The 14,746-nt window shown below is 49.9% G+C and overlaps 1 protein-coding gene across 14 annotated transcripts in view; it reads right to left on the bottom strand.

Moving 5' to 3' along the window:
• Positions 1-14,746, bottom strand: part of CACNA1D (calcium voltage-gated channel subunit alpha1 D) — a 318,762-nt gene that overhangs the window by 68,867 nt on the left and 235,149 nt on the right. For 13 of the 14 annotated variants that reach the window (XM_033424607.2, XM_004267920.4, XM_004267921.4 and 10 more), the window contains 7 exons: positions 12,293-12,413; positions 9,490-9,604; positions 8,912-8,981; positions 7,998-8,064; positions 7,095-7,242; positions 4,850-4,979; positions 1,548-1,607 (listed from right to left, as the gene is read on the bottom strand). In XM_033424607.2, the coding sequence (XP_033280498.2) occupies positions 1,548-1,607; positions 4,850-4,979; positions 7,095-7,242; positions 7,998-8,064; positions 8,912-8,981; positions 9,490-9,604; positions 12,293-12,413 (711 nt within the window). The remainder of the gene's footprint in view (positions 1-1,547; positions 1,608-4,849; positions 4,980-7,094; positions 7,243-7,997; positions 8,065-8,911; positions 8,982-9,489; positions 9,605-12,292; positions 12,414-14,746) is intronic. The other variant, XM_033424608.2, reaches the window with a different exon arrangement.

Genomic DNA, 14,746 nt, shown 5'->3' on the forward strand with positions numbered 1-14,746 from the left:
AACCTGTATCTCTTTGCCCTGAAGCCCAAGAGGAACTAAATGCACTGAACAACTTAAAAATGTGGAAAGTAAAACCTCAATTAACCAGGCTAACAGGCTAAAGATAACATTTTCCTGTTCAGTTTGAGGAGAAGGCAAATTGCCAAAAAAAAAAAGCAGCTCAGGACGAAGCAGAGGCCAGGTGAGCATACCTGCACCCCACGCCCTGGGCCTTCTGCTCCAATGCCCATCACCGTGGAGACAGAGGCAGACTCTGCTCACTGACCGAGGCAGCAGCTCACTTGGGACAACCGTCAACCAAATTTACTGGCCTAAAGGCAGGAAAATGAACTCAAATGTCTAGAAGATTTTTAACAAGGGTTTAAACAGAGGTTGGTTGGTTGGTTTTGTGCTGTTACTTTCATTAACCAAAAAAAAAAAAAAAAAAGGAGAGAGAGAACATAACTAAATACCCTATTGCCTGGAATGTTAACTGAGGTTTCATTTTACAGAAGATTTTGTAAAGAGCCCAAGTTCCACGGTACATTTAAAATACATATTTTTTTCTTTTTTTTTTGTCCTGAGATGCACACACAAAATCCCCAACATGGTTTAAAGAAACTGTGGTTCCAAGACCTCATTTCCCAGCTTTTGTCTCCACTAGGAGATGACTGCCCTGACAGTTGTCCCAGGCCACGTTGTCCCAGCACTGCGAGGACGCATGCCCCTCAGCAAGTCTGGCGTTCTGGGCTCTCCGCTGTGGGTCTCCAGACCTCTGAGTACATAGGAACGAGCTCTCCCCAGGGTGGCTTCACAACCAGTGCACAAACCACATGCAGCAATGGCGACTGGCAACTCATGCATGGGCAGTACATTCCGGGCCCCCTGTCCAGAGGGTGCTCTTTCCGTTTGTGTAAATGTAAGCCCATCCATTAAAACAGATATATCTTAACACAAAGAGACCCACATTATCTTGCAAATCCTGTTGCAAGAAAATAGTGTGTTACTCTTTTAGGGCACTGAAAACATAATGCAGTCAAAGAAATGAGAAGAGAGACATTCCCTTCGCAGGAGAAATGCTTTTCCTCCGACTTTGATGTCAAGAAGGGTGGAAGAAAGTTCACACATAGTATTGTATCTGTTATCAGTTGACACATTTCAGAGGACATTAAAAAAGGAGCAAAATATAATTCCCAATCACTATTAGGAAGCCAAAGGAGCTCCTACATGCATTCAAAGGTTAAAAAGAAACAGCAAAAACGAGTTGAATGGTTACAGGAAAAAAATCCTTTGGTTAAAAAAAAAAGAAAAGCGGAGCTTGATCACAGAGGACAAAAACTGAAAATAGCCAAAAGCACGTCACGCGTCTTGGCCGTGTGTCACACACAGGAGCAGGCCCCTGAAACACACTCCTGTGGCACCTGTTACCTTCAAAACGATCTCAAATGCAAAAGTACCAGTGAAGACATAATCTGCATAACCTAGCATCTGGAAGGTAAACAGAGAATTGCCACCGTTATTGCTACCGCTGCTTTAGAGTACGCGAGGATCAATGAAAAAGCCATTACCTTCAACAGGATTTCAACAGTAAAGATGGCTGTGAAAGCATAGTCAAAGTAACCCAGTATCTGCAAGGCACAACACGTGGAGATGAGAAAAAGGCATCTGGACAAACCCCAGCAGCTACACGCCCACAAGCGGTCAGAGACCCGCTCTCCCGGGATATGCCTGCCACCCTGGAGGAAAGTGCAGACATGCTCAAAGGGCCCCACCTTGGTCCAACCAAGAACTTTGGGGATACTTACCTCCTGTAAGCACTCCGGGTGACCGTCCCCCGCCCCCCGGCCCAGCCTCGTGTTCTGGGCAGACAGAGGCTCACTTATGAAAGCACTATGCTGATAAGTAACTTGTGGCACCAGATAAATTAGTCTCACAGGCATTTTAGATTTTTAACTGCCTTTTTGGTAGAATGAAATATGCTGTCATTCAGCTGAACTTTGGATTGGAGGGAAAATGTAAACAAAGGTATTAGTGGCACCAGATGGGGCCACGTGTCCCCTCCAATTCCAGCCCATTCAATCAGGGAGCAAACGTCCTTCCCCCACCGATGTGCCGGGCTGGAGAAACCTGCAAGGAAGAGTTTCACTTATCATCTTCCTCCTGCCGGCTGCTCTGCAACTAACACTGCTCTCTCTCTCAAGGCAGGTGTTTTCCTTGCTGGGCCCATTCAAAGAACGGACTGACTTGGCCTCTGAATGATGGTCCAGGCCACTTTACCAGCATTCCTGAGAATACCGTCTCCTTTCCAAGCAGTGGAGTCCTCCTACCCCTTCAGGGGTCCCTGCTTCTCCTCAGAGCCATGGGGGCTGAAGGGCAGGCAGGTGGGCAGCAGTGGGGCTGTCTAAGGCTGCCCACAGAGACTCCTCAGCCACGAACACAGCAGCCGAGACTCTGCCACTGGGAGAGGCCGTCCGGGCTGCTTACCTGCAATGACAACTGGGCTCTGTGGTTTGGGGGAACTGAAGAGAGTGGCCCTGGAAGATAACCCGTGAAGCCTACCCAGGCCAACTCCGTTCATTTCACAGAGGTGGATGCTGAAAACGGGCAGCTGCTCAGGCCACGCGGCCAGTCTCTGCATCGCTGAGCGGGAAGCCAGGCCTCCGATGTGTCAGTCCAGAGCCGCGGGCCCTGCTGTGTCCGTGTGGGACCCACCCCAGGGGAGTCCTTACTACTGTTCCACTAAGGCGAGGACCTCTGTTTCAAAGGCAGCCCTCCTCGCTGAAGTTCTCTCTCTTCAGACAGCATTATTCATTTCCCAAACTGTTTCCATTTGGGGATTTATAAATTTTACTGGAACCCTTCTGTGTATCTGTGTTTCCGGCCAGGCAGTGAACGGTCTTTCCCAGTACACTACCAAGGCTGCCCACAGGGAGCCCTGCCCCTCCTCCTCAGCCCCTCCGAGGTCGCAGCAGGGCTGTGCCTGCTGAAAGCACGTGGGTAGCCAAGAATGACACAGCTGCCGACGAGCCAACAGCTCAGCCTGGTACCCGGGGTCAGAGCCCTTGGAGGCAGGGTGTTCTTTCCTCACTCTGCCTCCTTTCTCTTTTTCACTAATGAATCAGCTAAGGTTCTTTTAAAAAAGCACTGCATGATATTAGTTATATGACGTGTCTAAAGTAGTGAAGCTCGCAGAGAGAAAGCAGAATGGCGGTTGTCAGGGGCTGCGGGAGGTGGACGTGGGTAAAGTTCCTGTCATACAAGGTGAGTGAGTTCCAGAGATCTGCCATCCAACATGGTGCCCAGGGTTAAGGATACTGTCTTGTATCCTTAAAATTTTGTCAAGGAAAATCTCATGTTAAGTGTTCTGACTACAGTCAAATAAAAACACTGTGGTATTTTAAAAGCAAGACACACATACATATGTACATCTATTAAAAACGAACAATAACATTCTTGCGAAAAGTTGCAGGGAAATGAACCCATGGGGAAGTAATTACAATAAAAACTTAGAACATGAGGCCCGCATGTAAATTAACTCTTTGTCAATCTGTGTTCTAGGACTAGCTTCTGACCTAGTCCATCACATAATGGTATTTTTTTCCCAAACAGCTTTTCCCCCTTGTGTCTCATCTTTAGGATGGAACCAGGGACACTGAGGGCCTTGTTGCATCTGAGTGTTTAGACAGCCTCGAGAATCTTAACAAAAGCCCTAACCTCTGAGTACAGATTGGGACAGGCTCAGGGCCTTCATCTTTACATCACCCACGCATGCTTTGAGGGGAAGATCCTTTAATCTTTGTATCAGGGTGCTCGAGTTTCAGCAATCTGATAGATTGGGTTTGCCAGGCTTCAAACCAAGAGCACTGGAAATGAAAAGACAGCACAGGGCTTGGTTGTCACAACTGAAATCGTGGGACACTGATCTGGTGATTCGTCTAAATCCACAAATCTCTAAAAATCTCTTGTACAGAAAGAGGTACCAACCAGGCAAGGCAGCGACCCCTGACGGCCTCGCACACTTGCGGGCCTCCTTCCCCGGGCAGCTTTCTGGGCGATCATCTGAAACTACGCTACGGTATTGAGGCCGGGCAGTCAACAGGCTACCGTCCTCTGAAGCTGTCTTGCCTCTGGACTGTTCTCAGTGCTGACAGCTGACCTGCTGAGACTGAATTTCTCAGGCAGGAAGTGATTTAGGTACCAGTCTCTGCCCAACATCGCTGCTGGGGAAGGGAGCCAGCCCTAAATTACGAAACTGATTACAAATACAAGACTAAACCCGCTGCTTGTTTTCTTTGTAAAGCCACCTCCTGCCCCAAACTAACCAAAACTTAGTTCTTCTCCACTGAACCCTTCAGGTCCACATCTGTCATCTCCCTAACTTGTATTTCTTGTCAGTAACAGAACCAAGTAGCTTTGCGCGTTTAAGTCTTCCTGCCAACCCTACATAAGAGCTCCCGGGCATGTGACACACCTGGTTTCAATTTTACTTTCTCTCCTGCTGGATGCTGCCACCAGGCGGGAATCTCAAGATAGGTGTGCATGTGAATTGGACCAGGGAGGGGGAAAGAGGGACCAAAATGCTGGCAGCGAGGAACGGAGAGGTAGAGGAGCGGAGCCCCTGAAAATACTCAGTTATCACAGAATATTTGAAACGAGGTGTAAAATATTTGATTCAAGAAAGGTTTGTGCCCATAAAACAAAACCTCTCTGGCACTGACAAACCTGAAACAAAATGCCTGCAGGTGAACAAGAGGCCCACTTGAGCTCTTGCCCTCATGGCCCCTGCAGGCCCTGCACGGACGCGGCCTCTGCCCAAGAGCTCAGCACCAACCCGGGGAGCCCCGCCCTGCCGTCCTCGCTGGGGGCTTACAGTGTTCCGGAAGGAGTGGCTGCGGATGGGGTCCTCGGCGGCGAGGGCAGCGCTGCTCAGCATGATGAAGACGAGGATAAGGTTGGTGAAGATGTGGTGGTTGATGAGCTTGTGGCAGCCCACGCGGATCCTGCGGGGAAAGCCGCCGCATGGACGCAGCCCCAGAAGGGCCCTCAGCACACTAGGGCCACTCCGCATTGACGAACCAGGTGGAGGACGGCTGTCCCTGTGCCTCCCAAGCCCCGACCCAGCAAACGGACCCACCGTACCATCAGCCCCTGGAAACCCCAGGATGGCAGACCCCAAGTGTTCTGTATGGACACACCGCAGAGACCACTCACTGAGTCCTTAAAAGTGGGGACACTGTCCTTCTAAAGGTGAAGAGACTGAGGCTTCAGCCTGTGAAAGAACGTTCTTAAGGCGACCCAGCTATGGGAATTCCCCGGCGGTCCAGTGGTTAGGACTCTATGCTCTCACTGCCGAGGGCCCAGGTGTGATCCCTGGTCAGGGAACTAAAATTCCACAAGCCAATCAGTGTGGCCAAAAAAAAAGGTGACCCAGATAGTAGGGACCAGGGGCAGATTTCCAATCCAGGTCTGAGGGTGACATATCCCCACCATAACATGAAGCCCAGCTGCTCCCTTTCCCTGCCTTGGAACAGAGACCAAGGTCAGAGCTCATGCCAACAGCTCAAAAAGAATGGAAGCAATCCCAGCAGCTGGGCTGCATCAAAACATGGCCACGGTAAGTGAGGCTTGGTGCAATCTCCCGTTATGTGGAAATTCTGTCATAAGTGCTATTTTCGCAGGGAGGAGGGGGAGTCGACCCACAACAAGTACTTCTGAGAAAGTCAAGTGGAAGTTACACCATCATGCAAGAATCTTAGAAGGATGCTACCGCGTGTGCCCAGCACCCCCAGCCCTGGCTCTCACAATGGCTCCACAGGCCATCAGAGCCTCTCCTGACGCCCCTGATGTCCCATGGGCTAGTTAGTTAGTGCCTGACTTCCCTTAGCCTCGATGTTTGACTTTAGAATTTAAAGATTATTTTTGTCTATAGAATACATGTAGGTTTTCTTTTGAAACGTTTTTTTCACTTTAAAAACTGGAGTCCACTTTATATGAAGGTGACCCCTTGCTTCAAATCTTCCCTTTTGGGGCTGCTTAATGCTGGGGGATATGGTCCCTGGAGGGCCTGCAAGCCATCAGCAGCTAGGGAAGGCCTTCCAGTGCTGTGAGGGCAGGAGTGCTCAAAGCTTTGGGGGGAAATCAATCCATTCCTCCAATATAGGCAGACGTAATGAGCTGTATAGATGTCAGTGAGTCAGCTGAATAACTTTTTAAAAGAGATACCCAAACTGTCAACGGTGATGAAGACTACCACCCAGTCTTCGAGTCTGTAAGACTGCGGCCCCCCTTGCTTCCCACCTATGTCTCCCTGGAGCCTGTGAATTTATGGAGTTCTTTGCCGACAGCCCAGAACTGCTTCTGCAATTCTAGAAACCTTTCCGGGAGCCATCGATTCCCCCTGACGCTTCACTCCTTCCCGGATCATTTGAAACCTAGAAACCAGCTAGTAAATACACATCTTCCTCTTACAGTACTTGTGAGTAATTACCATGTTCCTGGTGAGCACCTGATCATTTCAACAAGAGAAATGCATTTTAAGCAGGATATCAGGGAGCTGAACTGAACAGCTACCATCTATACAATATCACTGAGCGATTATGACTTTATCACCATCAAACTCAATAGGGAAAAGTAATCAACTAAACTGGATCTCTGGGTGAAGATACTCTGCAGAAGTTGGTCAAAATCCTCATCCCCCACAGCATCTTAACAGAGGCCCCCTCGTGAAGAAAGGGTCCTTTGGATGGAAAACACTTCACAAGTGACGACTCACGGCACACCAGAGCTGTGGGCTCTGACCAAGCCACAGTATTGCACCACTGCTGCCCCAGTGCAGGGGTTGGTGGGGAGGAGAATCTGGAATAGCTCTTCTCCCAGGACCTGGTCACACCCCTAAGTCCCTGGTCCAGGCACAGGAAGGCTAGGAAGAGATGCACAGCGGGCAAAGGCAAGGCTGGAGCAGGACAGGGGTCCGAGGGGGCTTGGGGGCCCTGACGCTCAGGCGCAGAAAGGGGCTGAGAACCATCTTCCCTCACCCCATCCCCAGCCACCCTCTAGCAACCTGTAGGGTCCTGGGGGAGACGGGGCAGCCGTGCAACTAGAAAGGGGATATTTACGGGTTGGTCTTGCTAAGAATGAAGAAAGCGCTCCCTTCGGGGATGGGGGTGATTTTCTCTTTCATGTTCAACTCAGACATTCTTCGAGGACGGGGGCCAGCAGGAACCTCGGGTTCATCCTCTTCCTCCTCCTCTTCCTCTTCACCTACTTTAAAGGAGACACTGTTTTTTTAGGCGTGAAATAAACAAAGACTGCATTTGGGTTTCCATGGTCGTCCTCAATTTCACATGAATATTTGGCTTAAACGTTAACATCGTCTATCAGCTTACATTAATCAAAACACTTCCAAATCCAAACGGAGAGTATATGGGGGCGGGGAGGGGCTGAGAAGCGGCTGTCTGGTGAGCATGCGTAGCTGTGGGAATGAGGCCCCAGCAGTTTAAGGTCTGAGCGAAGGTGAAGGTAGCAGCTGTGGGATTCTCACTGCCCATCCCCCCAGCACCTTGCTGCTTCCCCAGCAACCTCCGCGCTCAGCTTCAGCCTGAAAAGCTGTGTGGGGTTTCAAGGCACACACAGGTCCCCAGGCTCCCTGATTCCACGGTTCCTCCTATGTCAGCCAGTAAAGGCCCCAGTCGAGGTGAAAGTATCAGGTGAATGTTGATAACTGGCCGTCTCCTGGAGAGATGTCCCAGCCCAGTGTGGGCTTGCCCTGCTCCACCTGCACGTTCTCTCCCCACCCCCCTGGAGCCTAGGTTACATGAGCCGCCTGCAACCACGAGGAAAAGCAGAGCTAACCGGCCCACGAGGGGACTGCACCCGTGGCCTCGGCGGCCTCGGCAGCCCCGGCAGCCCCGCGTGCGCCCAGCTGGGCCAGCCAGCCGCAGACTCAGCCGCTGATCAGAGTGAGAGCAAAGACACGTGGCTCACACGCTGAGAGCCTGTCTCCGGCCTCCGCCACATACCTGGCACATCACAAGGTGGGTAGGGGTCTTTGTCCTCATCCTCTTCTCGGTAGTCATCGATGGTGACCTGGGAAGACAGAGAGGTCTTGGGAGGAACGGAGACCGACTTAAATGTACTTGAGAGGGGCGAGTAAAGGCTCAACCCTGCCGTCCAGCAAGGGGCAGAGGAATTGTCTCCAGAGTGTGCGCTGTATGTAAGTGTGTCGGGACAGCAGGTGCCCCCAGATGGTGACTCTGCTGAAAACAGAAGGTCTGAGGGCAGAAGAGGAGTAAACTGGTGTAAACCCCTGCCCAGCCAGGGACAGCCAGCCCCACCCATGCCTCTTCCTCTCCCAACACTGGCACCCATGCTACAAGAGAACTGCCTTACGGATTCCTGCCACCCCGCCAGGCTGAGAGCCCCACGCACGCAGGGACCTCGCCGGTCTTGGCCGTTCCCGGTCCCCAGTATCTGACACACAGTCACCACTCAAAAAGTATTTACTGACTCACTGAATAAATGAACAAATTAATGAGAAATCCAGAGCTGACACGGTGCACAAAGTTTCACGGTAGGGCCTTAAGCGCCCAGACCCTCTGATCCTGAGACACCCGCACTCTGGGGACAGACATCTTTCAGCAATCCTTGATTTTAATCCCCACTGAGAAGATACTGACACAGGTCAGGCCTGACCACATCATTCCAATCAAGAAGAAATAAGCGGTCAGACCAGTTCAGTATGCATCATACCAGCTCTCTGGTGAAACACCGTTAACAACCAGCTAAGCACCTTAATTCACTCAGACACCCCCGGAAAGCCAGTGTCTATGACAGGGTGCCACACTTCCACTACTCCAAAATACCACACACAGCGCACTGTCATGGTGATATCAACAGAATCATTTTGAAACAAAGTGGAGAATGTAACATCTACCTTGTTGTCACTGTTGGCTATCTGGTTGATTTCTGGTTTGTTGTTCTTTTTATTTTCCAGGCTTTCTTTTCTACAGAGAAGAGGAGAGAACAAAAAAAAACCACGTAACCATACTGCTTTGTATAAAAAAGCTAATCAGGATTCTGAATCAACAGTGGCCCAGTGAAGGACGGAAGTTAATTGGAAACAACCCTAATAGCAAGAACATAGCACAACCCACACCCAGAGCTTCCTGTTCACCTCACTGCACTGGATTCATTACACAGATCATCTTATTAAAATTCTCATCCAAGAGCTAATCAGCATTGAACGCATCATTTATTTTATGACGCCAAAACTAACTGCAGTGATTCGTTAAGCATGGGGACGCGTGACTCCTGCTCTCAGCTCCGAGGGCCTGGGTTCTGCCCAAGAGTCCAGCCTCTTTGGTCGGCCTCACAGGACCAGCCAGGATCGCCACAAAGCAGCAGCACAGGAGCTGCAGCTGCTGCGGAGCCGGGCGCCCCGGCAGGCCCCACCTGCGAACGGCTCCTCGGGGCAAACCCCTCGGCAAACCGCCCAGGTGAAAATGGGGTTACCTGGCAATCTTCTTCCTTTCCTTTTCCTCAGCTTCCTCTTTCTGAGCAGTATTCAAACTTTCAGCATCTGCCAAGTTGTCTACAGCGATGGCCAAGAAGACATTCAGTAGAATATCTAATTTGAGAACGTTAAGGATGCAGCACGGTTCTAAATGCAGCTACACACGGTCAATAATGGCAATGAAACACCCCCGTGTTCAGGAGGCTGCTGACAGGTAACTGTCCCCTGGTGCTATGTTCACTTGGTAAAGCTAGGAGACCAGAGTCCCATTGTTTTTCAAAAAGAACTAGAACCTGTAGAAGATAAGGTGGCCAAAAACAAAATTAAGATTCACCAAAACCCATGAAAACCTACAAACGCCAACATTCCCCTTCATGCGTGTGCACGTATGTGCTTGTGCACGTGTCTATACATCTAGGGGTCTATGGCTATGACACACATCGCATAAAACAATCTATAACATAAGCGTGTTGTTTTTATGCATTTTGCATTTCGCTTTATGCATTTTGTTTTCTTTTAAAACACTCACACCCACAACATATCTATCTGGGGTGTCCTTTCCAAATAAGACCCTGCAAAGGCTACACATTATTCAAATGATGATCCCGTCGCACAAGGCAGCCGGAGCCTTTCTTATTTGAAATGACCTTCCGAGTCTGTGAATACCTCGTTCATTCGTTCATTCCACAAACACTGACTGACTCCAGCACGCCTGCCTTATTGCCCGATGGCGCTGGACCACTCCTCTGCATTGTCCCCCGGTGGCTGTATCTTAGACTATTGTGGTTGAATTTCATTTTTGCAAATAGTAGAAAGTTAGGTGACTGAACAAGTTATCAGGTTTTTGGCTCTTACTATAATGTTCTATGTGTGGTTTCCTTGAATGACTGAAAAAAATATCCTGAATAACGTTCCCAAATCAGACGATGCCTGTTTCTTACTTGTTAGCAGTTAAGTACATTTTGGAGAAGCACAGGGATCAGAGGGCAATAAATAGGTCAAAACGACTCCCTTCTCTGACTGATGCTTCCTTCTAGCTGACGTACCGCCACCTGCGTGCAGGACAACGGGAGCCCAGGGACCCCAAGACAGGAGAGGCACAGCACGGCCCCACACACCCTCCGCAATCTGAACTCTCAGGCAGGTTGCTGAACATGTCCACAAACATAACCTAACAAGGCGCTGGTGATGAGCAGCCTTCCAGGGGATGTCATGCTCGACCTATTCAAGTCTTTAAAGAGGATAGAAATGTGAGTGGATTCTATGAAGGCTCTCAAAACACCTTTGATACAGTAGGATTATTTTTTAACAGAGCAGCAATGAGCCTGGGGAAGCAGTTTGTCCTGGGCTTGGCGATGGCTTGGCAACACGAGCTCTCCTCTGACAGACGTGGGGTAATCACGGCTCAGAAAACAATTAGTGCTGGGAATAACTGCACTGAGAATCCCTACTAATGATTGCAACGAAGAAATACTGCATCTCTAGTCTTACAATGACACTAGATTCTTTTAGGTAGTAGAAAGAAAATGCAGAGTAATAAACCACAGGAAAATCTTACAAGTCTGTAACAGGTGGTTTCCAAGAGCAAATACCCATTATCTGTTTTTAGAAGCATTACCCACCAGACCCTCCTGAACAGTGGGGTGCCGTGGAATCTATTTGAAAACATCTGTCAAGCACCTCTGATGTGCCAGGCACCGTTCCGGGTGCTGGGGACATGGGAGGAAACAGGACAGACTGGAGTCCAAGCTCCCAAGTAGCGTCTATTCTAGCTGGGGGGGGGGGGGGGGGGTGGGTGGCGGACAGAACATAAACTACTTAAGGATTTCAGAGAGTGACACATGTACTACAAAGAAAACACAGTATCTAACTGGAAAGTGGCCAGGGAATACTTCTCTGCAGATTAGGGCCAGTATACGGCTGTGGCCTAAAGAATTAATCACGAGAAGAGCAGAAAAAGAAAATACTGATCATTCACTTAAACACTGACCAAGGGCTGTGTGTGCATGACCCTGTGGTGTAAGCCACGAGACATGCGAATACAAAAAGAGATCGCTGACTCAAGAAGCTTCTCATCTAGTTGGGAAGATGGAGAAATGCCACCCCAAACTCCAGCAGGACCCACAGGCAGTAAGAGGCATATGCAGACAGCCGGGCAGGGGGAGCAGGGTGGTTCCCTGCAGCAGGGCTGTTGGAGCTGCATGAGAGACTCCTAGCATTTCTCTGTGTTGAAAGAGGGACCTCCACATAGTACACTGAAGAACAAAGCATTGTCCCCATAGGTTTGCACTGGGGTTTCCACCCTGAAGAAAATTCACTAACAAGCCAGAGAAGATACAGCTCAAGGGATGTTGTATGAAATTAAATTTGTTTTCCTCCTCTTAATCTGTCTTACCTCAATTTGATTACAAGCCAGCCAAAAGAACCTGGAAGCTAGAGGGACGTTTTTCCTCCCTACACCCTCAAGGGTGATGGCACGGAGAACAACAGGGCTTTGTCCTAGGCCACGCTTGGGACCTGTACAGGAGATGGGACGTCATGCCGAGTGGGTGGCCACGGGTGCAGCCCACGTGCCGTCTCAGGCTCCCTCCCATGGCTGCTCATTCCTCAAAGCCTAACTGAGACTCTGCTTCTCCTGTGCTGCCCTAGCAACAGCGAAGGAGGGCACAAGAGTGAGGTGAGGGCACTCACCTCCCCACCACCACGGCTACCACCATCGCCACGGGGAAACTCAGAGAGGAAGACAGCAAACACGACAGGGACAACAAGGCGGCCCGGGTCAGCCTGAAGGCTGAAGGATACAGTTACCACAAATGAAGAGGATGATGAAGTAGATGCAGACGATCATTCCCGAAGACGACGGGCCCCCGTATGCCATAATGCCATCATACATCACAGCGTTCCAGTCTTCACCTGTCAGAATCTAAGAAGCCAAAACTGGGATCAGCGGGCAGGTGGACTCACAGTTCCCACGGTTCTCCCAGAGCTCCTGGGGGCTGCCCGTGTCTGGTGTAACCTGCCTTTCACAGTTCAGTTTGCACTGAACAAACGCATCTGTTATCCTACAGTTTTTTAAGTGTTATGCTTAATCACATAAATACATGAGTTAACTCTTCTGGTGAAAATAAAATAGCATTCCACGTAAGGCTTGTGTACCCTTTGACTACACCCCAGCCCATTCGGCCCGCTCCCCAGGAGCATGCTGTCGGTGTGTCTCTCCAGGACCTTTGTGCATTTAAACACGTATATACCTACCCAGAGAAAACGGGCCGTACAACCAAATAGAAATGTGGCAAATGGTTTGACAAGGCGAAGCAATTCACAGAAAAGGAACTATAACTGGCTCCTGCCCACCTGAGAAGACATTCAACATCACTCCTGACAACAGTAATATCAATTAAAACTACAATGAGATACCATTTCCATCTACCAGACGGGCAGTAATCAAAACGTCTGAACACTCACTATGGTGAAAGGGAGTTAGGCAATGGGCAGTCCCCACACCCCATCACCGGAGGATGAACTACCACAGCCTTGAAGACAATACTTGGGCAAGGGCGTCAAAGTTAAAAATGGACACACACCCTTTAAACCAGCAATTCCACTTGGGGGCATTTATCCTACAGACCTACTGTCACACACGTGCGCCATGGTGTATCTTCAAGGTCATTCACTCAGCCAGGACGAGACGCAGTGGAATGTGCATCAGCAGGGGACTGGACCCATGAACTCCGGCACACCCACACCACAAAACAGAGCAGCATCGAAAAGGAGGCAGCAGCTTTTTACGGACCAGTAAAGAAGGTTCTTAAGGACATGTTAGTTGTTAAAAGGAAAGATGAAAAAAAGCACGTAGGATGAGCTACCATCTGTAGGTGGATAGGCAGGTAGCTATGTTTATTTACATCTGAGAAAGTACACTGGGAGAGCACCGAAGAATCTGCTAAACGGTGGTTGCCTCCGACAACGGGAAATCGGTGGCTGGCTGGGAGGGAGACGTGTCACTTTATATGCTTTTTTAACATTTGAATTCTGTGCCGTGCACACGTACTACAAAAACCACTGCCTGCCACCATGCAGGTTTCTCTGAAAGTACCAAAAAAAAAAAAAAAAGACTCATCAGCGGCCAAAAATTAAAACTGAGTTATATTATACTTTACTGCTATAGGCCAGGTCTAGAACAGTGACAGTAATTCCATTCACTTCGAAACGTCCAAGTAGGAAAGAACCTTAGAGATCATTCCCTAGGCTCTCATTTTTCAGAAAATAGTGACTTTCCAAGGTCACAGAGCTGAGCACTGGAGGAACCACCGTGGGACGTTCGTGTCCACTGCCCCTCCCGCCAGGCCTTCCCCCCGTCTCCCGCAGGACTCGCTGCTGGCATCGCATGTGAAAAGCAACAAGGACAGATGAGGGCAACAGGGCGCTGCGTGGCTTGTGGGATCTTAGTTTCCCGGCCAGGGATGGAACCCACGTTCCCTGCAGTGGAAGCACGGAGTCCTAACCACTGGACCGCCAGGGAATTCCCAGGCAGATGGGTCTTTTTTTTTTTTTTTTGCGCTACGCGGGCCTGTCACTGCTGTGGCCTCTCCCGTTGTGGAGCACAGGCTCCGGACACGCAGGCTCAGCGGCCATGGCTCACGGGCCCAGCCGCTCTGTGGCATGTGGGATCCTCCCGGACCGGGGCACAAACCCACGTCCCCCACATCGGCAGGCGGACTCTCAACCGCTGCGCCACCAGGGAAGCCCCAGATGGGTCTTTTAACTCTACCTGCCAGGCCCTAAGGAAGGGCTTCAGCTCACAATACACAAGGTGGGGGTTTGGGACACCTCAGCTTACAGCCGGGTGGGGTGGAGAGGCTGGGCCTCTGAGTGCAGGGCCACCTGTGAACCTCTGACACTGCTGCTCCCTTCTCAGCCCGATGCCTGCAAAGGCCCCAACAGCAGAGACATCCTGAGTCTGTGTGTCCTCATTACATCACACGAGGGAGGACAACAAAGGGCCAGAAAGCTGTCACAACTCTTTAATCACCCTGATTCCTCTGACTATACACCAAGGCATCAGGGCTTTAGAAGTCACTTCTCTGCATAAATCCATTATAACCAGGATTACAAAACTTGCCTGCCGCCAAAAATTAGCAAAGGACAAGAAGAGGATTTTAGAGCCTATGTCACAGGAACCTCAGACACCTCATACAATCAAACACAAATTTTTGGTTGATTATTTCAGAATACAACTAGTGGTCTCACAAAAAC

The sequence above is a fragment of the Orcinus orca genome, chromosome 10, assembly GCF_937001465.1.
Source record: "Orcinus orca chromosome 10, mOrcOrc1.1, whole genome shotgun sequence".
NCBI lineage: Eukaryota > Metazoa > Chordata > Mammalia > Artiodactyla > Delphinidae > Orcinus > Orcinus orca.